Here is a 27,568-nt window from a genome sequence, read left to right as displayed (position 1 = left end):
CAAAGGGCCTATGAGCATGTCGGGATATAAGGCTTTGATAGCCTTGATATAGCACAAGCATTATTATTTAGCATCAGCACGGAGCCTGATCCATTTAAAATGCAGCCTGCTCCATTGTATTCAGGAGCAGTGATGCCGGTGGGTTAATAGATATGGGTCTATACACACACACATACACACACACAGACATGCAGCCACTGACATATTCATGGTACTCTTCCACGTACACATGTTACATGATGTTGCGGTCTATTTAAGGCTTATTGCACAAGAAAGCATCATCAGCGTCCAAATGTATGTTTTTAGAAGAATGATGCCCCGGCACAGATACTGTGCCAATGCACACACACACACACACACACACACACACACACACATTTCCCCTGTTTAGTGTGCAGTTAAAACCATATGCATGTGTATTTATTTACCCTCGCTTGAGGTACGTGTTTTGTGAAGTTAAACTCTTGGCACTAAGGAGAAGGTTTTTTCTAATCGTGAAATTTTAATTTGATACGATTTTTATACGACACTGTAATAGGGGAGTGGGAGGAGGGGCATTTCGAGTTTGGCCTTAGATCACCACGCCAACCAAAGCCGGATTTTTATTCCTCCTCGAGGCAGGCCAAACAGACAGGCCGTAAATTTGAAATAATGAACTGCCTGGCCCAACTTGGTGATTTGAGCTGGGGGGGGGGGGGGGGGAATTGTGGAGAGGGAAAAGGGTACGACCTGGTAGAGAAATAGTGGTGAGGAGAGGGAAAATAGCATGTATGGATAGTGGAGCCATGCAGAGCAGAGCTGAAGTTACCTTCATGCCGAGGATGTGCTCTGCCTTATAGGATTTGTAATGTCAAAGGTTAATGTTAGTTTCCACGGAAAAGCCTCCTTCTTCAGCGTCTTAGGGCAAATTTTTAATTTCTCCCTGGCGCAGGTCCTGAGCCGGAGGGGGGGAAAGTTTTAAGATGTAAAGCCGCTGGGATTAGGCCTGCATGAGGAAAGGACACGGGGGAGAGCAGGGCTGGGATGAGCCCCGACAGGGTTGCAGAGAGTGCGGCTGACCGGGTTGTTGGTTACTTTTTCGGACACTTAACAAACAGGCTTTGCAGCAGACGCTAAACGCTGCGTGTCTTAACGCACACGCGAATAAGGGATGAGGGATGAGGAAGAGACGAGGCGAAAAAATGAGTTTAAGATTAAAGTTAGGAAAAGATTTGAACGCTGATCGGTTTTTTGGAAAAGTGAAAAACAGTCTTGATATTTAAGTTGGACTAAATGTCACCTTTGGACTTTTTCAGACTGGCTTTCAACAGAACTTTCTGAGCTACACTAAAATATTTGATATTGATGCTTGACAGGATTTACCAGTAATCTACTTTTTGGGGTTATTTTGAAGTAAAAAAAACCCCAAAACAACACACATCAAAGCTGTCTTTTTGTTTCAGCTTTCATTTTTGCATTTTTCTCCAATCGTCTTCAGTTTTCACTCCTCACATTGCTCCATTCTGGCTCAGCCCGAGTCCTCCTCCTGCTACTTTTTTTTTTTTTTTTTTTTTTTTAAGCATTTTACTGGCCTTCCTGTGTTTTAACAGGCTTCTATAACCAGGCTGCAGCTGCGAAAGCGAGCAAGACAGTTTGGTATGGAAAGGGGTAGTTAGAGAGGGAGGGAAAAAGGGAGGGAGCGGGAATTGAATCATGAAATGAGGACCATATTTCCATACTGCACTAAAATGTGGACTTTCCATTTTTGTAACCAGGGAGCTCTCTCTCACTCTCTCTCTCTCTCTTCCCCCCTTCTTCTCCTTCTCTCTGTCGATGCAACGCTCTCTACATCTGTTCGTCAGTAGTTGTCTGTTTGTTTGTCTCTGCCTGTACCGTCCCACATCCCCCCCCCCTGCCTTTAGCTCATGTGAACTTTGCTTTTCGTCATGCTTTTTTCCACTGCAGAGCATCTCTGCTTCTGATTAAAGTTAAGAAAGAAAAAAAAAGGCAACAGATCCCACTCTCATTCTCTTTCTCTCCTAACTGTAACTAACAGAGACGCCATTTCATTTTTCATCCCGACCCGCCGCCCCAGTTTTTTTTTTTTTTTTTTTCATTTCTTCTCCCTCTGTGTTCTGTCTGCAGCCGTTTGTTTAGGCCACGCGGCTCTGCGAAAACTTCACCGCCAGTGTTTGTTGAGCTTTCCGGCAAAGAGCATCTTGAACTGATAGGCTCTCCCCCTTGTGTTATGACCATTCCCAAAACAACCTTTCTTTTGGTGTCATAATACTGCCGGCCACAGCAAAGGACATGGCCTCCGTCCCTGCTCCTCGCTCTGTCACGAACGCCGGCAGGAAGCGCTCCACAGTGACCTCAAGACCAGCTCGTCTTCATCTCGAGAGTCAATCTTCAACCTCGAGGCGTAACGCCGCTTTCACGTCCCCGACCTCAGCGCCCTTAGATCATCTTCCACACCCCGGGTGCAGCCGCAGCCAGACTCATTGTTGCAGCTGAGCGGGGCTGCAAGCATCTGTTTATAGCTCTCCTACTGCAGTGTGAGATAATGATGGCCAGATACAGCCCACAGTAAAATAAACACGCTGCCACCTCCCTCCTGCAGGGCCTGATTTAGTGCACACTCACTGAGGAGGATCTGCCAGCCGATCCAGAGCTGAGCGGAAGAGGTCTGGCTCATATTGCTTCTAGAAAGTCCTTAATTAATACATCGCCTCATTTGTTTTATCGGGTAAAAAAAATGCCATCACTCAAAACAATGGAGCCAGCAGACCACATGCAGAAAAATGGAACTCTGTGAGTTGAAAATAACCAAGCCCATATGACATCATGTTTTTGTGATGCTAATATCTTTTGAATCAGAGCTGAGTGGAACAGTGTGCACGGAGTATGAGAAGAGTGGAACATTGTAATATATAGAAAATGAGGAGAATGTGAATGTAACCTGCCTCGTGGAGCAGATGGACGGGGATTACTGTCAGTGTGGGTCAAGAAGGTTGACAGTCACCGAGAAAGTAGAGCAAATTGCATTTTAAAATTCTCGACAGTGATTCTCCGAGCTCTCTGTCATGGTGGGGAAAAGTGTAATTGTTTTTCCACAACATTTTAAATCCTACTTCATTATCTCCAATTTCTCCTCACAATGATAACACATCGTTCTGCCTGTCGGTGGGACGGGAGCTGCCCACAGATGGGAGTTAGAGTTTGTGTCAGTGGGGGATGTCAACATAGAGCAACCGAAATGTCCTCGAATTGGGAGGATTACGAGCTCCCCGTGGCTCGATCGTAACCGCACCTCACCAGTTCACACTGTAGTGCATGCTTACTTCATCTTTTGTCCAGTGTCAAAAAAGCAGAGTCTTTCTAACACAGAGATTTTGAGGAGTTCAGAAGGAAGAGTAAACATGTCCTAGCTATCACTCCAGAGGCCCTAAAACTCCGACTCCTTACCTTCAGGGATGTTGCAAAGTGACTAATTATAAAGTAAATGAAGCACACATTAACATTGGAACCTTGTCTAAAGATGGGAAATTCTTATTGTCATCTGTTTGATACGACTAAACAACCTACGTTTAAACCGCCTACATATAACTGTATTACAGTTATCAAATCAAAACAATCGACTCTTCTGATTTACATCCACGTCGTCGGACGTTGTGGTCAGTCTGGCTGTACTGAATCGACTGGCCGACGTGTCCAGACCAAAACATGTGACCGACATCACAGACCTGATTTTATTCCCCGATGAATCACGACTTTAAACCAACTGATGATTCTGCTGCCGAGCAGCCAGGATGAAGACATTTACTGTAGTCGTCAACAGTCCCTGTTAATAATGGAGTGAGGCCTCCGTCATGTTTGAGAGTGTAGCACCACAGGAGCGACTGAGACGTTTACTTAGAACGGTCTGAAAGTTACTGACAACAGCTTCGAACTGAGGACGACGCATAAACTTGGTGATGAATTGAAAAAAGAAGCAAATGGACATTTGACCTTTTTTTTTTTTTTTTTTTTTTTTTGACATGAATTTGAACACTTCTTTTATAAATGTGGCCAATATGTATTCTATCATTTACAGGAGTCATAGTTTAAAATACTTCAGCTAGCAAAGACTGTAAAATGTAATTCATCTCTTTAAACCCTCTGTTTTTTTTTTTTAACAACAACCACTGTTTAAAACCCCACAATAAAATAAGAGAAAGCTGTGTGTGTGTGTGTGTGTGTGTGTGTGTGTGTGTGTGTGTGTGTGTGTGTGTGTGTGTGTGTGTGTGTGTGTGATGGCTGTAAATTGCTGAGTCTTTCCTCAGTGTAGCTGACAGGAGGCAGACAGTGCAGGCGTGGTGACAGCCGAGATGGAGACCAAAACCAAAGATCAGGCTCTGGGGAGCCGGTTTGTTGTGGAGGAATGGGCTTGACTAAAGGCAGGGCAGCCTGTCACATGCCTAGAATAAACAGGCATGCATGTATGCTGACAGTGCATAACATTTACACACACACACACACACACACACACACACACACACGTTAACGTGCCTTGACAGTTGTGTAGATGTACACATAGATACACACCATTGTTTTTCGATTGTGAGAAGTGTGAGAGAAAGTGTTCTGATGTGTTACCTACACCTGTTTCCTCCTCGCCTGATTCTCCTTACTCGTCCCACCAAGGGCCTTCAGGCTCCTCGGGGGCCTAAGGAGAAAACCTGCACACACACACACACACACACACACACACACACACACACACACACACACACACATACACACCCGCACACGGACATACACTGCAGGAAGAATGGAAAACATCAAATCATCTAAACCGTGGGCCTCTTCTCATTTCACTTGTCTCACCCTCTCCTCACCACTATCTCTCTTTCTGTCTTCTCATGTCAGCTAGCTCATTCCTCTCGTCTACTTCACGCTCCATCATTTCACGCCCTCCCTCCCTCACTGTTCTCTCCTTCCTGGTTCCTTCTTTCCCTCTGTTTTTCATAAACTTCTGGCCGAGCGTCTCCAGCGGATCCCAGAGGCGTAGTGTGAAACGCTAGATGTTTCTGACTGACTGCCAAACAGATGCAGGCTCCTCTGGTCTGCCCCTCGACGTCAACGTCCTCTCCATTTAATACCACAGAGCTGCAAGGGCAGGGCACGGGGACATGTCAGCCGTTTACACACTGACAGGAGAGCCCACACAACGGTCATGCCAGCCTGATGTGGCGGGACAATTAGCAGCCATGGACTGTAGAACTGGGCCTTAAAACGATCCAGATAGGTGATCAGAATAAAATTAATTTTAGAAATCCTGACACATTCTGGAAATCTAATCAATATGGATAATCTATCACCGAGCTAAAAATATGTGCCACCTAAGCCTCCACCACACTGAAAGATTTTTAATATCTTAACAGATGTTGAAAATGTGAGCGAGCGTGAGCATCAAAGAATGATAGATTTAACAGTATGAATCTGCTTAGTGCGCGACAATATGACTTAAACAGCACACCACACAGTACCAGATTCCATCAGGAACCAAAACCAGATGACGTGCCACATTTCTAAGGGACAAACACGACTTCAGAAAGGAAGAACAACGGAGGCGGAGTACGTTTGACTGAAAATATATGAAGGAAAAGGAAAAGTTGTGGATGTCTTGTGAAAACAATGAATCAAGGAGAGTGAACTTGATGGTGAAAGTGAACGCTTGTTATCCTTTTAAAAATCGGAATTCATTGATTTGCTGCTTACGCTTAAAACACAGTAATCAATTCCCCCAAGAGGCAAAAATGAAAGCAAATGTTACTCTCTGAAAGACTCCTGACACATGCCGGAGGATCTGCATGTGTGAACGCGCAAACAGTCAAACTGTTCCCCTGCAGTCCCCTGGTGTGTTTTCTGCAGAAAGTCAGAATAAGCTTGTGTGAGAAGAAACGCAGCACAATGTTCACCTCGAGGTGGAGAGGGTGACGACGTTTCTACACTTTGACTGGCGCACGCCGCAAAGATAACATCCACGTTTCCATCTCTCTGCATGCCATTAAAATGCTGCCTGATGTTTTCTGGTGTCCTGTATGTCGTTCTCACATGGTCCCTTACAAATAAAGTTACATTGAATTCAATTGGGAGGACAACAGGATTGAAGGTAACTAACTTTATGGCCTGATTTTCTTTCCTTATTTTACTGTAATAAAAAAAAAAATCCCTTTTACTTGAATTGTTCTGCTTATAACTTTCAGTTTATTTTCAGCGAAGTCAGATTTAAATTGAAATTTAAAGTGAAACACTTCAGCATGCAGAGATATTAAAGCAGGGATGCTTATTGAAAAATATGTTTATTTGAGCCCAGTTAAGTGGATTGGCACGGGTTTAATCTCCGGTTGATTCCGCCGAGGAGGGGGGGGGGAGGTTTTAAATCTTTTATCTGGGTTAATAAGTTAATAGATGGATTGATAGATGGTAGGAATAAATCTCCAATTATCAGCTTGACCTTCGGAGAGCCTGAGTGGAGCCATAAGCTGTCCGAACTAGGCTAATCCTTGATGTCTAACATGAGCGGACATGCCTTTTGATTCACTTGTGCTGTCAGTGTGATGGTGTCCACGCGTGAAAGTTATCTGATGATCTGATATCAGGCTTCAACAGCAACCTGCACTCCACTGTTGAGTGGTCGGTGAGGAACAGTCAGTTGGATTTCTGCATTCATTTTTCAGTGTGAGGCCTGTCGCTGCAGCTGGAGCCTGGGACTTGCCTGGGTTCCCTCCCCGCGGTCCAGACACCGGGACACATCTGGTGGAGGCGGGCGGCTTGAGCATTTATCAGCTAGCATGTCAGAGACAGGAAGGCCACGACAGTTATTTACTCACCTTATCGGCCTCAGAGATAAAGCCAGCTTTGACACAGATAGCAGACAAGTCGTGCACACAAGCGCACACAAACACTGCCAGGCTCACTAATGCTTGTTTGTGCACAAGTCTGCAGCAGGGAGTGAGTGAGTGAGTGTGTGTGTGTGTGTGTGTGTGCGCGCACAGGAAAACAGACAACATGACACGCAGCTGTGCTGGGAGCTACTGACCCTTGGGTTAGGTTCATCTGGGGACACAGACTGACAAATGCGACTGGGCGTTGACTCCCAGACAGCTGGTGGTCAAAGGTTTTCTTTCTGTCTTTGCCCTCATTTGGCTGATTGTTTTTTCTCAGGCCTCATCTGCTCCTCTCCCTCTCTTACTCTCTGTTTCTTTCTGCCTCCTCTTCCTCGCTCCCCTTCTGTCGGAGAATTTGCGCGAGGTATGCAGATCTACTCTGACCTCCCTGATAGATTGATAAGTTGTAAGGAGTTAAAAGTTACAGACTACAGCATACTGTGGGATAAATGATGATGAATTGAATGAAAATGAAGCTACTAATGTTGTGCGCCCAACTACCAGCATATACTTGCATGATAAATAACAACATAACAGGATGGCATGTTTGATACGATCAGAGCTGGGCACAAATTCAGTCAGTATTTTCGTATTGATTTGAATGTGGACGTCAGTTGGAATATCGAAACCTTTTCACTTCTGGTAAATCCGGTTTGCATTAAGGTCATTTTTGCCACTGTGCCACGGGCCGGCGTTGCAGGAGCTGGTGCTACAATGAACACACCGGGTCTATTAGATTACCTGAGAATGAATGAGGATGCTCTTACATGGAACAATAGATCAACATTGATCATGCAGCTTCCTGGACTGTAGCGAGCTTAGAGCCCATTTCTGCCCCACATGGCCTCTTAAGAATTCAAATCTGTTAAGAAAAAAAAAAGAATGTTTTTGTTGTTTTATGATGATATAAGTTCATAAAAACTAACTGGATTAACTGCTATGAACTTTTTTAACAGGTAACGATTAACAAAATACAATGTTTGATGAACTGCGTTGATCCACCCTTTCGATCTGTGGCTCACAATGGTGCAGAAGTGTGGGGAATGGACGTTTTAGACCACACCATTCATTACACCAGCAGACAGCGCTGAAAGAATAACTGGTGTGGAGTTGTGTGCTGATACAGTGTTTGGTCCAACACTGCTTTAGAGTCAGCTACAGTGTGATAGAGCTGTTCACTGTGTTTCCTTATTTAACACACAAATAAAAACAAAACATCACAGTCCATTCTTAAAAAAACAACAACACAGATTTATGCATACACCATCAAATGTGACACGCAGACTTCGCCACAACTCGTGCCCGTCATACATTTTGCCTCCATCGGCATCACTCAGCGAGGATGTGGACTTTAACACAGCCAGTCAGCGCTCCCTTAATTCATTAGTCCAAATGAGCAGTTATGCAGAGCACACATAATTTTTACAGGCCTGCTTTATGTGTTTGTGTGGAGTTTTACAACCCCCATAAAACACGTCCTCCAAGCCCCAGATAGATTTGGGAGCATTTATTTGCATAGTTCACAAACCCAAAATAAATCGTCAGTGTTTTCTGGCCCCGGCTGGATCAGACTGAAGGCTGCGATGCAAACAACGTTGTCTTGTAATTTGAATAATGTTTTGTTGTCGTTATGTTAAAATGTGAGAAGAGTGACATAATGTTTATGATGGGTGTGAAGCCTGAACACTATTCAAATGTCATTTGGAGACTGAAAGTGTAACACACTCAAAATGTACTGTGCTCTTTAGATCTCCTCCTAATACATGGAACACCACAACTAGCCAAACAGGCAGAGGATTTTCTTCACCAGCTGACAAGGTGCATGAAGAGCTCAAATGCTCCAGCAGCACTTTATTCACTATTTAGACCAACACGTTTCACCATGTGGCCTCCATCAAGGACATCACAACTAACTCCACTTCAGGGCTGGATGTATATAACTTATCTTGTGTAAGTTGTCAGTCCATCATAGCTGTAAGTCCTTAAACCTACCATCATTTCAAGTGTTGTTTAAATAAAAACAGAAGCCTGGTCCCTTAATGCAACAGGAGAGATTTTTTTTCTTCTTCTATGCTTTGGCATGCATGTGCCATATGAGGCCGGCTGTGGTTCAGTTAGAAGAGCTGTCGTCTCTCAACCGGAAGGTCGAGGGTTCAAATCCCCAGCTCCTGCAGCGACACATCTGACGTGTCCTTGGGCAAGACACTTATGAGCTATTCTGATGGTCTCACTACTTCGCATCCGCTGCCATCAGTGTGTGAATGGGTCGGTGTGACATGCTGTGTAAATGTGCTTTGAGTAGTCAGAAGACTATACAAGCTCAACTTTTACTGTTGACATGGGTGATATGTCATCAGAGTCAATACACAGTTAGAAGAGGAAAGGCTCAGCTAAAAGTGTTAGTTTGTTAACAGTAGTGTGTAAAATGTTTATTAGCCAACAATAGTTCATGTTAATGTGATTAAATCAACCTGATCTTGATGTAGCGTTCTGATTTAACAAAACGACACTCAAAATATTCATTCATGTTTTTCCTTCAGATTCCTCATTCTTATGATTTGCAAAGATTGACCTTGAAAACGTTGTCAGATCGTTTGATCTCTCCACCCTTAACTGGGCATCAGAAGGAAACGTCTCCGCCGTGCGAATATTTGAAAGGTTCACTCGCTCGTCAGCTTCGTTTTGAGTTCAAACGGCTCCTTATGTTCCTGTTGTTCACGCTGTTTGTCTGCATTACAGCAGGTGTCTAAAAGCTTCCTGCTGCTACAGCTGATTGAAAGATGATGAGAGGAATTACAATGATCCAAAACTGTAATGTTGCATGTTGAAATATGAAAACAACAACCTGCCAACACATGCAACATAATCAAAGCATTTGATTGGACTTGTACAAAACAGGGCCTTTTTCCGACTTACCCTGCTGTTTGATTTCCTGTCATCGTGACTAAAATATTACCCTCACTTGCTCTAAAAGCTCTGAGTTTGGTGGTAAGAATGTGTCCCGGAGGAAAGTGACCAAATGGGGAATGGGGATCAACCCCCACCCTCCCCCCTCCGCCCCCCTCCCCCCTCCCCCCCCCCCCCCCCCCCCCGCTAGGCAAAAGTTTACAAGGTCATGCTCTCAGCTCCCGCTTTTGTCCCCACAACACACACGTACACACAGTCCTAGTTTGAGTGGCAGGTCACCATGATCTCACTGTCAGCAGTCGGCCTGGATTATAGCTCATGCACATTTGATGGCCTTGTGATGTGTGTGAGCTCTGTTAGCTGAGAATAGTTGTGGACATTTGGCTTGTTGCAAATTGATAGCAGTGTGTCTCGTTTACTGGGGGTGCTGTGTGTGTTTGCTTTTCTCTGCTTCCCCCCGTAGTGCGGGTTTGGTCGGGTCTGCTCCCTAGCTGGTGCCCGCTGTACGCTGCCCCCCCCCCCATGCCCGCCTCTCCTCCTCTGCTCTGCCAACAAGTCCCTCTTTCTTTTTCCTTCCTTCCTTTATTCTCCCCGCTCACGTCTTTCTTGGCCGGGCAAAACGTTCCCACAGCTCTCACAATCCCCCTTCAAGCCCCCCTCCTCCCCCACCCCCCCTTTCTCCCTCTCTCTCATATTCTCAGTCTATCACTCTTTCCCTCCCTCACCTCTTCTCCCTTTCTTCCTCTCTGTATCATTTACTTATTTTTGTTTGTCTTTTTCTCGTCTCCCCCTTCTCTCTTCCACCGACCTCTCTTCTTCCATTATTTGGTCTTTTTCTTTCCCCCCGACATCCCTCCCTCCCTCTTCTCCTTTTCTATCTCTACCCTGTACCCTGGCAGAGACTGGCATCACATGATCCCACTTGTGCCCAGACCCTGCTGCTAAACACACACACACACACACACACACACACACACACACACACACACACACACAGACACACACACACACGCACAGTATAGCACAACATGGGAGAGGTGGGAGTAGCACATGGGTGGCTCATGTCTTTCACTGCGAGCTGTAAAGCACAGTGCTATACGTTTCTGTTAGTCTGAAACTTTATATCCACAAATCCTCAGTTCAGTTTAAACATGCCCGCTTCTATCTTAAGTCTGATGTGATTGTGAGAAAGTTTTGCTCTGCCTGTGTTTGGAAAAGGCAGTCAGGAGCAAACAGAAAACATTGAAATGTTTTTCAGATGGGAATATTTAAGCAGGGTTTTCTTAAAAGAAAAATACAAGAGGATTTCTGTTGAAAAGTGTAACTCGATATTTTAAAGCTTTTAGGCGTTCTTCGACGAGAGCTGCTCTCGTTCAGTTTGTCAAGTTAACATTCGCTATGGATTAGTGCTCAAATGATTGATTGATTAATTGACGGCCAGCTCTCAGTTCTCGCTATCGCCGTGGAAGCCCTGAAATCTTTACTGTTCCCCCCTCTCTCTCTCTCTCTCTCTCTCTCTCTCTATTCTCTATTCTCTATTCCTCTCTCTCTCTCTCTCTCTCTATTCCCCTCTCTCTCTCTATTCTCTATTCTCTATTCCTCTCTCTCTCTCTCTCTCTCTCTCTCTCTCTCTCTCTCTCTCTCTCTGTTCCCCCTGTGAGAAGCAGACTTCTTTAACATGTGTTGCTGTGCTGTTCCCTTACTGTCGACAAGTGACATCTGCTGGCCAATCGGAGCAATAACACGTCTTTGGTGACACATTGGATGGAGACGTTGAGAGAGGAAACAGGGGAGTCGAACACGAGAGGCGCATTTATTTTTAGAAATAAAAAATGTGAATTTAGACAACAGAGATTATTTTTATTAAAAATAAATCGTACGACCCTGAGAACAAGCAGGAAAGCCAAAAGCTCTGTTTGTTCCCCCCCAACTCCCCGTCGTTCTCTCCCTGTACATTACAGCTCATCAGCATAGGCACAGATAAAAGATAAAAGAAACAGGGCAGGGGGAGAGAGGAGAGGAGGGGGGGGTTATTTATGGGCTGCCTGCCAACTGCCCCCCTCCCGACATCACCCACCCCTCGATCCTTCTACCCCCTGCCCTCCTCTCTCTCCCATGGTTGATTCCCTTTAGGCCCCTCTCACCCCTTCTCGCCCCCCCCTCTCACCCCCTGGCTCCCCGACTCTGTGTGGCGTTGGCACAGAGAGGGCGCAGGAGGCACACAGACGGCCACGCAGATGGGCAACGGGGCAACGCAGGGCTGCCTCCCCACACCTGCTCCTTGCTGGCACGGCGCTCGGGCCAGGCGGCCACAAAGTGCACACGCTTACACACGCACAAAACACACAAACACACAGATGTGTATCTAACGCGGAATATTCTCCCCTCAATTTATTGAACTTTCCCACATATACGGACAGACGAGCAGGAGAGCAGGCACGTGCAAATCCTCCCACGAGCTGCTGTACATGCTGATGCACATGCATGTTACGTGTCTTTAAAAAAAAAAAAAGACCGCCGTCTCCCCTCCTACACTCTGCAGCTCAGCCTGTCAGTCACAGATGTTTACACGCTTATCTCCAACTGTGCCTCAACATGTGCTCTCCAGAATTTTTTGCACATATACACAATCATAAACATATATGAGACACAATCACACATCCATAGCCAACAACTGATGTATTTATAGTCTCCGGCCCACACGTTCACACTTCGCACTACCAGCACAGAAATTCATTTCACAATGAATTACACGGCCCCCATACTGTGCTGTCACATGCTGTTACATACCAGGTAAGCAGTCACCTACATCCACATGCACCGTTGTCACCTTTACACAGAATGTGGGAGCACACGTTGATTAGACGGAGCTGGTTTGAGATTTTAGTGGATCAAAATGACGGGATTTTTGTTAGCCTGAAAGCCTGCGACCGCTGTTGTGTTAACACCACCATTGTGCTCGAGGCTCTGCCAGAATTGAAAGCTGCTGGTTTTAATAGGTAGGGTGTGGATACGGGAGCCAAATAAACTCCCCAGGAAACCGCCCAAAAAATCACAAAAAGGGGAAGTTCATCCTTAAACAGAAAACAAGGAGTACATGTCCTGCAAACTATAAAACTCAAGTCGACTTTGATTTGTTGTTAAAAATGAGCGACTCCATTAAAAGTAATTGGACCTTCACTTCAGTCACAAAACACTAAACGTAGGGATTTCCTTATTATGAACTTGAACATAGATAAGAAGTGCCACCATCATTTATTCAACACATTTATTTGTTTTCTTTTGAGAGCTTGATTTGACTGGGGATATGTTGACATGTCTTGGTTTTGGTTGATTGACTCTTTAAAAATCTTCATCAAATTAGTTCCCCGTCTGCCCGACTCTACCCTCAGCCGTCGTCTGTTCTATAAACTAGTATTAAACAGTTTGCTACATTGTTGCCCTGAGTTTTGCCTCAGGCTGCAGGCCGCCCGCTCCTTCATTATGGGTTTGTTTGGAAACTCAGGAGGGCGAACCTCCCGACACTGTTGTTAAGTTCACAGTACAGGCAGCAAGGAAGGACCCACATGCAGATGGACACATGTGAGTTCCTGCAAATTAGCAGTGTATCATGACGAACACTTTCAGGAGGGGGACTCACTGATAGACAGGCACAGGTTTGAGGGACAGAAACTTCTAGAGAAAACATAGGAAGGTCACAAAGCACAAGTACCTGGAATACACTTCCAAAAACAGGCTGATAGTGTCATATAAAAGGAGCCAGACTGATGATGGCAGGAGGATAGGAGCTAAGAGCAGATGTGTGGATTGGAAAAGGAGGGATCGACCCGGCTCAGACATCCTATGAAAACACTCAGAGTTCAGCTGGAGGGTGAGATTGAGCCCTGTTCTTTTTCCTGTTAGTTTAAAACAGTATCATTTGTTTGGACTTGAAGTTTATTTCATTGATATTCTTTCTAAACGAAGCTGAGTAAGACAATAAAAATTCAAGACAGGGGTACACTTTTTAGGATTTTGGTTGAAGCTGTCTTTAGGTTCTGACAGTAATTAATAATTCATTAGCTCTAAAAAAAAAACAAAAAAACAGAAGAAAATCCATCATCTGTAGTAGTAAACGCGTAAAAACTTTGATCCATGTCTGCACTCGCTACACGTTTTTATGAACCCATCATACCTCCCCGTCGCCGTGCTCGTTCTCCACACTCACATGAGCTGAAATCTGCTGGCGCTAGTGCATGTAAGTGAGGGGCGGGGCTTTTGAGGGAGCACAGGGCGGGGTGAGGGGGTGAAGAAGGAGCACAGAAGGAATGCTACTTTTAAAAAGATGCTAGTTTTCAAAATGACCGTCCTTGCCTTTAAGATGAAAGTTCAAAATGGTATCTGCAGCATGAAGAGTGAAGACAGGACATCAGGCTTTTCAGTTCGTCACAAATATTCAGTCAGCTCCACTTCTAATGAGAGAACAACCGAAGATGACAGAAGAGCTGGAGTAAATGGAATAGTTAAGTGGAAGTAGTAGTAGAGTTGTTTCGTGGCTGTTTGGTGTTTTGTAATTGCTCAGCAGGAAAGCTTTGTAACAACAATGTGACCAGACCATGTGCCCTGTTATTATCTTGTTACACTCCACTGTAAGTGTTCTAATGAAGCATATCAACAGCAAAACATTGAAGAGCACCTTTGGAGAAAGTGGTTTCCTGTCGCTTTTGTTTTTGTTTGTCTGAGGTCAGACGAGCGCGGCGAGCTCAGGTCATTCAAGGGACACTCACAGGCTACCATTAACTGTTTTCAGACTGCTGCAGTGTCCAATAAGAACCCGTGGCTTAAAGACCAGGGTCAGGATGAGCTTTGCAGAAGATTGAAGCTCAAAAGGGGCAGGTTTTTTTTTTTTCCCCCTCTGATCAGAAGGCGATGAGGTTTTGAAAACCAAAAAAAAAGAAAAGGAACACAAAATGAGGAGGGAGAAGAGAGACGTGTAGAGGATGAAGGAAGTGATGGAGGAGGAGAAGAAGAAGTAGAAGAAAAAAAAGAAGGTTTAAATGAAGTCCAATAAAAGAGCCGAGTTGAACATCTGTGTGGGATAGCCGTGGGGATTAGGAGGGTTTGGAACATTTTAAGCGCATTAAAGATTAAAAAAAAAGGTCAGAATGTTTAGCAACATACCGATAAACCTCTTAAGCGAAACCCAATTGGGGAGGCTGTTGGGTTTCTTTATCCATGGGGTGGTGGAATGGAGGTGGGAGTGTAGAGAGGGGGTGAGACTGTGCAACCACACACACTTCAACTCAAACACACTTGTATTTATAAACGTGTCAGTCAGTAGCTGTACAGCCTCTGCTTAATATCCATCTCTCATTTTAAAGCTATTACATTCAGTGTTCCTGAATGTATGTCTCCTTTTTTCATGTGCAGTCCAGTCAGGGTTTCCTCCCATCACAGAGATGAAAACCACATCCCTAAATCAACCCTAAAATAACCCCCTGCATCTTGCACTGACGGAGATCACCAAGAATGGCTGGGTTTGGATTGTTGCAGCAACGCCGCAGCTCGCAGAGACGGCAGTCAAGGAGGCTGAAAAGGGAAGAGGCAGAGGCAAGACAGAGAGCAGTAGTGGTAGAATTGTCCGAAAAAACCACAGAGCTGTCAGAGGAGTTTGACTGAGCCATGTCTCGGGAGCTATCCTTAAATGACACAGAGGGGTCGAGACAGACAGTCAAAGCTCTTGCGGGCCGTCGGCTGCATCAACAGGATTTCATCAAGTCAAACCTGTGCAGCATGTTTAAAACCTGACCTGAGTCATGTTCCCACAGGACAGAAGCCGAGTCTCCCCTCTGCTGTTCAAAGTCTGCCGAGCAGCGGTTTCAACTTAGGCAAGGGTCAGCTCGTCAACGTTTCCTCGGGCACTGTTTTACTTGAAGATTCTCGGATTTCATAGTTATCCTTGCTCCTGACTTTAAAAGGATGTAAAGATACTTAACCTGCAGGATTTCATGTCTCACGATTTTTATCAGGATTTTCTACAGTTTCTTTCAGTTGGGGGGTCTGTATGTGGGTAAGTCGTAGAGTTGGTTGTCCCTCAAACAGAAGGTCAGGGGTTCGAGCTCGAATTCCTGCAGACACGTCCGATGCTTGGGTGTGACTCTTAACCCCAATTAGCTCCCGCTGCTTCGTCGAGGGCATATAAATGTGTATGAATGGGATGCATTAATACTGATGGTCACTTTACAGAGCAGGCTTTGTTAAAGTGTGACCTGTTGTCGAGAAGTCAAAAGACTAGAAAAGCACGATACCAGATCAAGTCCATTTACCATTTACAAGACTGGAAGTCATTTAATGAATAATTATGAACTGTAACATATACTTCTCTAATTTCTCTGGAGAGATTAAAGGCCTCTTGTTCATGTTGAGGTTGTTAAACTTCGTAAAAAAATAAATTAAAAAATGTGACACTGATAATATCTTGCAGTCAGTTTTGGAATGTTTTCTTTTAAATAATTTGTTTTTTAAGTAAATCCCAAATTATTGCTGACGAGATAGAATGTTTGAACTGCTAATGTGGAGAAAGTCACCTGTTGGAAAAATTCTGTGAAAGATCAGTGAAACGCAGTTTCAGGGACACTTAGAGTGAATGGACTACTGACAGCAATTTCAATACATGAAATAACAACAATCAGCTGAATATCATGATGGACCTGGATGTCTGCAGCTCTACTTTCTTCCTACAGTCGTTAAGTTGAACATCCAGAGCTGTTATTCTCCATCCCTGAGGTCGGACTGCTCATGTTCATTTTACAGTCTGCTATCCGTCTGAATCCCCCCCCCCCCCCCCCCCCCCCCTTCACTTAGCGCTCATTAGATCGCAGAGGGCCTGAATGCTGATGTGTGCTTGTGATGCACAAACAAACACTCTGAGAGGTTTGCTAAATGAACACCAAAAAGTGTGAGCGATGTGCACTCATACGAATGTTTGCCGTCATTTAGTCCATTAAAGCTGGCAATGCCCACCTCGCACCAAGCCAGTGAACATGTGTATGTCGTTCTCAGTCAAGTATCTCTTTATGATTTTCACTTACATTCGTGTGTGTGTGTGTGTGTGTGTGTGTGTGTGTGTGTGTGTGTATTTGAGTGTGCTGCCATGTGTTGTTTTTGTGTCCGTGTGTATGATTGATGGAGCAATTAAGTCAGTGTGATTCTGAGTGTGTACATTAGCCTGGGTGTGATTTTTTTTTTTTTTTTTTTTTTTAACCTCTGTCTGCATCTGAAGTGTTATAAATGTAAAGCCTGTGTTAACTTTTGTGTAACAGCAATGACTGTATACTGACCAGGACACACAATGAACTCTGGGTCTGTGTGTGTATTGAGTGTGTGTGTGATGACAGCGATAGCATGCTATATTTGACGGCCTGTGTGTTTCTTTGCTCTATTATCTCGGGTGGGGTGTGTGCAGGGGCCCTTGGGGCGACTGTGTGCAGAAGATAAGGCTGATTCATCAGTGTATTAATTTGTCCGCGTGTAAGAGCAGGAGTGTGCTCGGGAGGCTTGTGTATCCACGTTTTGTGCATCCAAGTTCAAGCCAACTTGTTAATGAGCACTCATGTGGTCACTGTAAACCCCGGCAGAGCTGCACAGTGAACGCCAGCATCATCATCATTCTGATGTGAGCCTTTTCAACACATCACATCATTCTGAATTTGTCGCAGTGAATAAGAAAAAAACAATAATCAACACACATTGCTTTATCACTCATCATTTGAACATCTCATGAGGTCTAATTAAGTAGAATGGTCATACTTTAACACCATTTTGACCGTCAGTTGAAGCTAATGCTAGCAGCTATCCTCAGATTAATAAAAGGAAGACACACTTTTTAAGATTTTGGTGGAAACTGTCTTTAGGTCCTGACTGTAATTATTAATTCATATGGTATAAAATAAACGAGTAAACGGACCAATGGCACTAATGCATGTGAGTGAGGGGCGTGGCTTTTGAAGGGAGGGTGAAGAAGGAGCACGGAGAGCTACTCTCAAGATCATGCTAGTTTTCAAAAATGACCAACCCTGCCTTTAATGCCAAATCTGTGGTGAAAAAAAATCCTTTTTGGATCGATTCTTTTTTAGATCCATGAGGAACGAAGAAGAAGAGTAGATATAGACATAACTGCTGTAAGCTGTTGCTAACATCTTTAGCTATGTTCTCAGTACAGCAACGACAACACAGAGTTTTTTTAGTTTTACCACAGCTGCTCTTGAACCCAAGCTGAAGTGCGTTGTTATTTCTGACTGCTACACGGACTCTTTGTTGTGTCCATGGTTCAGATCTTCGTTTTCACGTTTAATGAGGGGAAGGTCTGTTGTCACGTCTGTGTTGTGATGTGCATGTTTTAGGTTTGGCTAAATTGACTTCTAAACAAATATTAAGATGTAAGATTCCTCAGATACTGTTTACTACAATAACCAGGATTTGATAAATCATGATACAAATCATCATCAACACACTCAACATGCTCACTTCACACTTTGTTGTTACCCCATAAACAACTTTAAAATACAAAATAGTCCATTCAACTGTATATCATTCCAGACGTAAAGAAAGCCTGCTGTTGTGCCCAAACATCATTTGACCTTCAGGGTTACCACGTGGTGATGGACAGGATCACAGGATCATCGTTTCTTCGCTCGTGTCCCATTCGCCCTTTTCCACTTCTGTGATCGTGTCCTGCTCACGTGTTGTCTTCAGAACAGAACGTTCCACAGCACCGTTGGAGATCGCGATTCAAGTCACCACATTAGGACGCCGAGGCTTCAACACGCACTCATCATCAGGGGTTCAATTGTTAGTGCCCTAACCCTGTTGTCATGACAACCAGGGACTGAATGTCGGCTTGTTTCACGAAGATGTTGTTCGAGGCGTACAGGTTTGAACAGTACGATCAGCCACCAGCGACTTGTGACCTTATTTGCACTGAACAAGTCGCTTTGTTTGTGCGCTACGTTTTGCAGTTCTTCCCTTTTACTTTATTGAACGGCCTGATATCTGATCGTTTCTCATTTTAAAACTGTTACATCCTCAACATGCAGCCAGGACCAACAACCCGACACTTACAGGACTGCAGGTCTATCCTCGCTCCGTTTGCCTTTCATATCCTCTATAGGTCTTTTTTATTTTTAAGACCGTTGGGTCCGGATAGGAGAGAGAGTGTGCTTTGCAAACGTGTGTGCGTGCATGTCTGTCTGTGTGTGTGCATGCGCGCGTGCGTGTGTGTGTCTGTGTGTGGTTGTGCCGTCAGCAAGCAGGAATGCATGGTACCGCCAAAGCTAAGATGGCTGCCAAGGGCTAAGATGGCTGCCAGGATTCCACAGAGCGACAGCACGGGAGAGAAAGGGAAGCAGAGAATAAAAAACGAGTGCGAGAGGAATCACAAGAGAAATATGCGAAGATGTCGTCGCACACTCGAGCAGAATGAGGGAAGAGCGGTGCGGGAAAAGTAGAAACTCTATCCTCGTGTGTTTTCTGTTCTTCCTTTTACCGAGAGCGAAGAGGCTTTTATTGAGGGGGGGGGGGGGGGGGGGGGTCCTCTTTGTTTAGTTGGTTTTGGCAACGCACAGACAAGCTGAATAGTACATCAGTTTGTTGGCATGTCGTCCACTAATGCCACCCAACATTAGGACGCTGATTTGTGCTTGTGAGATGTTGAGATTGGGCTGCCTGGAAAAAGAGGGCCTCGCTCTGACTTGGGGGGACTCGGCCCAGGACGGCCTTACAAGCTCCAGCGCTGTGGTGTCATTGGCTTGAATTGTATATATGTTACATTCATAAATATCTATAAATGCTGCATTACGCATCAAAAGAAAAAATGGCTGCCAGCAGGCCAAACAGAGCTAGCTGAAGGCGGCAGCTCTCTGCCAGCCTGCCCCTACAGAGGCTGAGGTAAACACACACTGGAGACGCAACACAAACAATGCTGAGTTCAGATCAGCAGCTGATAGCTTTAGGTTGGGTTGGGTAATGTAGACGACATTACACTGTCAGACACCTTCACTTAGAGAGCACCCATGTTAGAGCCAAGTGCTTGTAAAAAGAGAAGAGTGAAGAAGCAACCCAGCAAACATTCAAAACCCAGATTTTTTTTTTTATTATTTTTTTTTTAGTACAGTTGAAGTCAGACGTGGAAAGCTGTGTAAACACTTGACCCAACCTATACTGCCTCAAATTGTGTTTTCTCCTCAACTAGAGGATTGTATTTGTGCATCCGAGTGCGAGGGAGTCCCTGAAAAGGGAAAAAGCGTTCCAAAAAACACCTCGGCTTACGAAGTCGGTTGCTTTTCCTCCAAAAAGAGAAGAGGATATCAAACTTTCAATTTGCCTTTTTTTAAGACTTTAAACCTGAGCTGACCTGCGGCCTCGCTTTGATCAGTGTCCAGACATCTGCCCACCTGACGGACCGTCTCTCTCTTTTTTCTGTCTTTCAGAACAATCAGGACAATCAGACAACTCAAACCAGCAAGGAGACACAGACGTCAAGCCCCCGCCGAACGGTAAGACTGAAAAACACATAAAAATGTCGTCATTTAATCAGCAGTACATGCACTCACACCTGTACCTCCACTAACACACACGTGCACTAACTGTACGAGCACATACAGTACCTCTCTGTGTGAAGAGCGCCCCAGCAGAGTTGGGAAGTTTATTATGGTAAGGAGAGCTGATGGTACTGTAGCGCGGGGGCCGTGCCGGGATTGTGGCGGGCCACTCATAAATCACACTGACGTTATTGGAAGATGGGAACCACATGGCCGCCGCCGAGCCGAGCGCTGACCTCATGCGCTGTCCCCGCTGTGGTAAACCCCTGGACGGGGATGGAGCGGAGACAGGAGAGGGATGGAGGACGGGAGATTAAGGAGTGATGGAGGTTGGAATGAAATCCGGGGTGATGGACGCGTGAAGAGAGGGATGAAAAAAAACAAAAAACAAGGAGGGAGGAAGGCTCTCGATTGAAATTCAGTCAACGCTTGAGCTTAACACAAACCATATGGAAATGATGGACAGGGACAGAGTCACACACCCTTTAGTTGTTAATGATAAAACTAATGCCCGATAATGTGCATTAGCAGGAATCTAAAGTAATGGCTTATGTTTGCATCAAAGGATCCAAAATGTCGTCTTTGTTTTCGCTTCCCAGATCTCAACATTCGATGTGAGTACCTTTTAACTGCGCCTGTTAGTAAGCTTCAGTGCACTTTAACATGTGTACTTCCACATGTATGTGCAAAGAGATCCTAACATACAGTTTGATATACATTCTACAGCTGCCCATGTCGAGATCCTACTGATTTGTTCGGTGTGATTGCTTGTGTGTGTTGGACTGTCAACAGTCAAAATAAATGATAACATCCAAACCGACCGCGGCCTGTATCTTATAGAAAACACATGGGCCCAATCGAGGACTCCGGAAGTGGGCCAGATTTTTTTTTTTCCATACATGTGTTTTTCAGCTCCCTCGTCTTGTGTCTTATGCATAATGTGGTTTTTTTCTGTGTCCACATGTAATTTAATGCGTCTTCAGTGCATATATCCATGTGGCCCGCTCTCACACGCTCCTCCTCTGTCCTTCCACCCAGGCCACTTGAGTTTCCAGGACTGCTTTGTGACTTCAGGGGTGTGGAACGTAGCCGAGCTGGTTCGCGTGTCACAGAGTGAGTCACAGCATTAACCCCTCTCTGTCAGTCTACACAGCAAAAAGGACATTTATCAACATTGATTAGAATATATGGGATACAGGAGGTTTTCCATCTGGAAGTCTATGAGACTGGGTTTATCTTAAAAGTTATTATAATGCATCCTGAGAGGGCCATGAAGTTAAATGCCATGCTATTGAACAGTTTGTGAAACAGTTCAGCTCAAATGTTAACTCGAAGGTAACTTCAACAACAACAACAAAAAAAGACAGTGGTCATTATAATAAGTACTCATTGGACCGTGGATGTAAAATTAAGCAAAATCCATTCAGTGTAAAGTGAGATTTATCACAGGATCATTTTGAATAGCTTTTGACAATGAGGCTTTCTATGAATTCTGTTTGATAAGAATAAAAATTAGATAATGTGTCATGTACAGAGTTAATAAGCAGGAGTTGCTAAGAACATTAGCTTTGACGTAAAAGTGAAGAACATCAAAATAAAACGTGTTGAGTCTTATGTTTTGGGTTTGTGTGTGTGCTTTCCTCAGCCCCAGTTGCTACAGCAACCGGCCCTAACTTCTCCTTGGCTGACCTGGACAGCCCCGGCTACTACAACATCAACCAGGTGACCCTGGGACGGCGCTCCATCACCTCCACCCCTTCTACCAGGTACACTCACATCATGCACACGTAAAAAGACAGATGCTACCCTTTGTTCTTCTCCCGTGTACTAATACTCTTCATTTCGTTATTCTTTAACCTCTTTACACTGCTGTATTCTTGATGCTTAGCTTTCTCTGCTTTTTGATTGTGGTCTTTCTTTCCACTTTCTCCCCCCCCCCCTTTTCTCCTTCTCCATGACTTATCCTGCTCATTCCTCCTCATTTTCCCACCAATCTGTTTGTCATTCTGTCTTTGTTTGTGTCTTTTGTTTTTTTGTTTTTTTTCTTCCTCTTGCTCCCTCTACCGTCCTCTCTTGCTCGACTTACGCTGCAGGACTGAAATGGAGCTTTATGCAAGTCTCCCACGGAGGTAGTTACACTCATTACAGAATATCTCCCTTGATACTAATGTAACACAGAACCCCGCATTATACTCGCACAAAAGCCACACACGCATGCTGTCACTCCGATGCGCAACACAAGCACACATGTATTTAAACCTTTTGGATCAGCAGTGAAAGGCTTTACGTTCACAAGCCTTTTATTTGATTGGTCACAGATGTTTGAGTCTATAAGAATCTGCAAACACACACAAAAAGCGTTCCAGCATCACTGTGCTTACTTTCTTGCTCTCAGTTTCTAGCTGCTCGAGGTCAGTTTGCAAACAGCATGTTGAACAAATTCTGGCTTCATCTGTCTCACTAAGTTGTCTTGCCTTGTCTCCTCTGGCTAAAACATAATGTGAAAACAAAACGTTGAAAGGAAACGCTGACATTTTGAGCAACTCCTGATTTCATGCAGACACATGCCTGATTGAAATAATGGCTCTCTTTTTTTTTTGTCCTCAAATGTCCCAAATATAATATGTCTGCATTCATTAAACCAAAAAAAAAAAAAGACTCACTGTTTCACTGTAAAACATTGGCTTTTGTGCAAAGTGAAAAATAATAGAAAAGAGACCAACCCTGTCTGTTTCTTCCTCTCAGCTCCAACAAGCGCAAGTCTATTGACGACAGTGAGATGGAGAGCCCGGTGGACGATGTCTTCTACTCAGGCCGCTCCCCGGCGGCTGGCAGCAGCTCTCAGTCCAGCGGTTGGCCTAATGATGTGGATGCAGGTAGTCCCACTAAATCCTCCCCATCACATTCCCCTGAAGCTGGGCAGAGGTCCAAGTCAATTCAGGCACAAAATGTTGGCTGATTTTAAGATGATGATTTCAACAAATAATGATTTGATGTAAGCAAAAAAAAAAAAACTCCTCAGGGGGGTTTTTTTCTCAAGAGAGAAAAAGGCACTAAATTCTGAAGTCCCTGAAAACTGACTTTCTCACTTTAACATTGATGGACTGGATTGACACATTGGAAATAATTTAATCAGTTAATGTGTATTGCTAATAAAATCCACAACCAGCACAGTTTTTTTTAATTGCAAAAACTTTATCAAAAAAAGAAAAGACATTTACAGCCTAGAACTAAACTAGTTTAAGTTCTATAGCTCAGATTTGTTTCTATACATAACGTGTTGGTTGTATTGAGGTTCAGAGTAATGCATGGTTAGGCATAGTTAAGGGAACGGCTGATTTGACCAAAGCTAATGGAAAAAGATGTTTTCAGGGCTTTTTGATACAAATATTCTGACTGACTTGAAATGGACCAGAAGCCACAGCTCAGCACTCTCATCACTCTCTCCATCACTTGACCCCCTCATCATACCAACTCTCCTTCACACCTTCTTCCTTCTCGCCCGCACACAACCTCAAACTGTTTCCTCCATCGAGCAGTGTCATTGTGATAAGTCCAGGTTTTACCATCTTTTTTTTTCTCGATGATTCTAAGGCCCAGTTTGCTAAAAAAAAAAAACATTTTTTTTTTTAATTCTTAAAATTTGCAAAAATAAAATTGAAATCCCTTTTGAACATTTAGATATTTTTTTTTCTTCGTTAAGCTTTTTTATTTAAGCTTCTTTCACAACCCCATTACAAAAAAAAAATCAATCCAAACTAATTAAAGGTTAAACTTGATCATTTAAAATATTCTTCACAAATTTCCAGGAAAAAAATGCCCCAGAAAGAATGTACCATTTTCTGTAAATGTTATTGTTTTTTATTATTATGTTGATAAACATTCTTTTTAAAAAATCTATGCTAGGAATCGCTTTACTGTCCAGTTTCCTAACATGTATGTGAATGCTACACCTCTACATGCATATAGTTGTGACGTGGAGGATGAAGTCATATTGGTGCATACATTTAAACTCCTGTAAAATAAAAACTTACATGCTCATTTGGTGAAAGTATGTAAACAAAAACAAAAAAAAGAAGTTGGTTTAACTTCACTGAACTTTTAATCAGAGGACGAGATGAGTCCAGAGAACCCTTTATTCTTGTTTGTTGTCTGAGTTTTAGAGAAGAGTAGCAGAGATGAGTCAACTTGCTCCTACACAGCTGTCATAAACACATCTGCGTGTGTGCGTGCGTGCGTGTGTGGGAAATCGCCACATCCTATTGATATTTCACATATAAGTGTGTAAGAAGCAGCTTGTGTTGTAAACCTTCATATATCCTTCACATCCTCTCTGTAAAGACAGTGCTACATTTAGCAGCTGGTTAGCTTAACTCTTAAAGTAATGACACGAAAAGCTGATATAGATTTCTTTTTTTTGCATTAAAACCCAACATAATGCTGTTTTTGTAATTTGAATTTATAGATTCAACGACTAATAAAGTGTACAATCCCAGATAAAGATTATGAGAGGAAGACCGTGTTACTTACAGACAGATCTGTAAGCTTGTGTCAGGCGAACCAACTTTAGGCTGTAGCTTCATATTTAGCTTTTGTTTCTCAGAAAGTTAGTTAAATTAGATGACAAAGATTCTGAACTATTTCTTTCACATTATCAGCAGGACGCATTCTGTGTTGACTTCTTAAGAACAACAGCAGAGCAGCATCGGTAACCAGATTTAGAGTTTTATACCAACGCTGACCCTTTGGCTTGCAGCACTTTATACCGTCATACGACGGGGTCTGGTCAAATGTGGACCGTGTGTCTCTATGGATTAGTTTTTTGATTTTGAACTTAAATCATGTTTACTTTATCATGTATGACTGTCACTCTCACTCACATGCTGCTATTTTAACACTGCCAGCAAACATGATGTTCCTATTTTATGAAAACGTGCTGCACTCTATGACATTCAATCACCTTGTCCATTATTTAACAACCCTTCTTCCCAAATTCATTATTTCCACCTCTCCCTCTGTCTGTCTCTTTATCTGTGCCTTTTATTCTCAACCTCCCCTCTTCCATTGTTAACGCTTCCCTTCTCCCCTGTTTGGCCTTTCAGTGCAGCACCATTTGGCCAGTGTGCAGGAGAGGAAGATTAAGCATGAGAACGATGGAGTGCAGTTTCCTTACCATGGTTAGAACAACATTAAACATTCTACTGTGTACATGTATAAATGCTCTTCTTCAGCTCACACTACCCTGAACGTGTATACATCTCTTTCTTGTCTTGTTTTCAAGTGTGTTTGCACTTCCTATGAGCTGTGTATTGTCTCCTGCATTTTCCATCCATCCTTTCCTCTGCTCTTCTTGTCTCCTCTATTTCATCCCTCTCTTGTGTCTTGTTCTCTGGTTATGCTGCCGCTGGGTGGGTTGTTTTTTTTGTGTGTTTTTACCAGATGTCTGCTGTTGTCCATTGTGGGTTTACCAAAGCCTTTTGGTAGCCTTATAGCTCCACAACATCCACCGTCTGTCTGCCTCAAAGATGCTGTTGTAAATCTGTGAAAGAAATCTGACATCTAGGAGGATGAAAACATCCCTAATGCATTTAAAAAAAAAAAAAAAAAGCATGTCTGGATTACTTTTATACCGGCATACACAGTCTGATAAACAATCCACTCGAAAATGTGTAATTATGTGCATAATCATATCCGAAAACCACATTGTAGTAACATACCACATGCATACAAACAGTGTTTCCGAGGCAGTGTGATTTTGTCAACAGCATTCAGCTAAGTGCTCTGGGTGTTGTAATTTTGTTGTCAAGCCCTGAGAGAGAGAGGCAGCGATGAAAGACTGAGAATTAGGAGTGTGTGTGTGCGGTGTGTGTGCGTGCTTGCGCGCGTGCGTGCGTGCGTGTGTGTGTGTGTGTGAATGAGGGTTTCTTCAGTAGCTGTGTTACCCAGTTGTTTCGACAGAACTGTTGAGTGGCGTCCCACCTGCTGCAGGCCTGACTCAACCGTGTCTGAAAAGACAGTGCAGGAAAAACAACATACGACCCAAACAAACAGGACTAAAGGCACTCAGGTGTGTCATCAATGCACGAGGCACCTTCTGTCTCCAAGACATGCTTACTCACCAACACACACATTTACAAATGCCATGCAGAGACGCACACACACACACACACACACACACAACAAGATTTAATCTCTTTCTCTGATTTACATTCACACACACATAAACACACAGGCACTCCCCAATCTGGAGAGGAGCAGCGTTCCGGTCCAGATGGCGCCTCCATGTGTCTACAGCAAAGGGAGCTACTGGGTTACAGCAGACATCTGTTCTGGTGGTGGTGGTGGTGGTGTTGGAAGTGAGAGATGAGGAGGGATGGAGGATGGGAGGTGGTGGTGGGGGGGAGGGATGGGTAAGGGGGGGGGGGCTCCTCTTCCCTTCGCTTGTGCCTGTTCTGGAGGTGATCTTCCACCTGAATGAAAAGCTCAGAGGCATAGCAGGTGATCATGTAATTCATCATTAAGTCTGCTGTATCCCGCTCTGCTCTGCTCTGCTCTGCACCGTTCTCTCAGTCCGCCTGCTTGCTCCTGCTGCTCACTGGGAAAAAAAACCCCAAAACAAGCATTGGGTTACAAATGTAGTGGTGAGATTGACAGAGAATTCCTGCACAATAGCAGGTGATACGGCTAAAAATAAAAACCAACAGTGACGTGCCATGTGGTCGTTTGTTTGCTGCAGCACACCTGGTTGTTTATGAGTGCTGTCTATACGCAGGGCGGTCAGTTTACGAGGGAAACAACTCTGTTAATGAACATTGTATTCTGTTGACCCGAAGGATGAGTGTGTGGGCTTTTTCTCTCTTTGGTATGTATGCGTGGGGAGAGGGAGAGTGTGTGTGTGTGTGTGGGGGGAGCGGGGCTGAATGCACATGCTACTGGACCAGTTTTATGATAGTGAGTTTGTGCGGTGGCCAGCTTGTTAGCGTGGCAAGACTAGAGGGTCATGGGAGCAATTGGCCGTCAGTTTGCTTGTGCGATGTGCCAGGAGCAGGACACAGAAATAATGTAGAACAAATAACTGAGTGTGTACACACACACACACACACGCACGCACACACACACACACACACACTCTCACACACACACACACACACACACACACAGATTAAGGGAGAG

The 27,568-nt window shown here is 44.1% G+C and overlaps 1 protein-coding gene across 20 annotated transcripts in view; it reads left to right on the top strand.

Annotated features, from left to right (window-relative positions):
- Window positions 1-27,568, top strand: part of nfixb (nuclear factor I/Xb) — a 120,041-nt gene that overhangs the window by 73,194 nt on the left and 19,279 nt on the right. For 15 of the 20 annotated variants that reach the window (XM_079366855.1, XM_079366859.1, XM_079366848.1 and 12 more), the window contains 6 exons: window positions 20,285-20,350; window positions 21,434-21,508; window positions 22,041-22,161; window positions 22,489-22,524; window positions 23,141-23,271; window positions 25,498-25,572. In XM_079366855.1, the coding sequence (XP_079222981.1) occupies window positions 20,285-20,350; window positions 21,434-21,508; window positions 22,041-22,161; window positions 22,489-22,524; window positions 23,141-23,271; window positions 25,498-25,572 (504 nt within the window). The remainder of the gene's footprint in view (window positions 1-20,284; window positions 20,351-21,433; window positions 21,509-22,040; window positions 22,162-22,488; window positions 22,525-23,140; window positions 23,272-25,497; window positions 25,573-27,568) is intronic. The other 5 variants (XM_079366853.1, XM_079366851.1, XM_079366854.1 and 2 more) reach the window with 3 other exon arrangements.

This window comes from Symphodus melops (assembly GCF_947650265.1).
Source record: "Symphodus melops genome assembly, chromosome: 17".
Lineage (NCBI taxonomy): Eukaryota > Metazoa > Chordata > Actinopteri > Labriformes > Labridae > Symphodus > Symphodus melops.
This window is presented reverse-complemented; position numbering and strand designations above follow the sequence as displayed.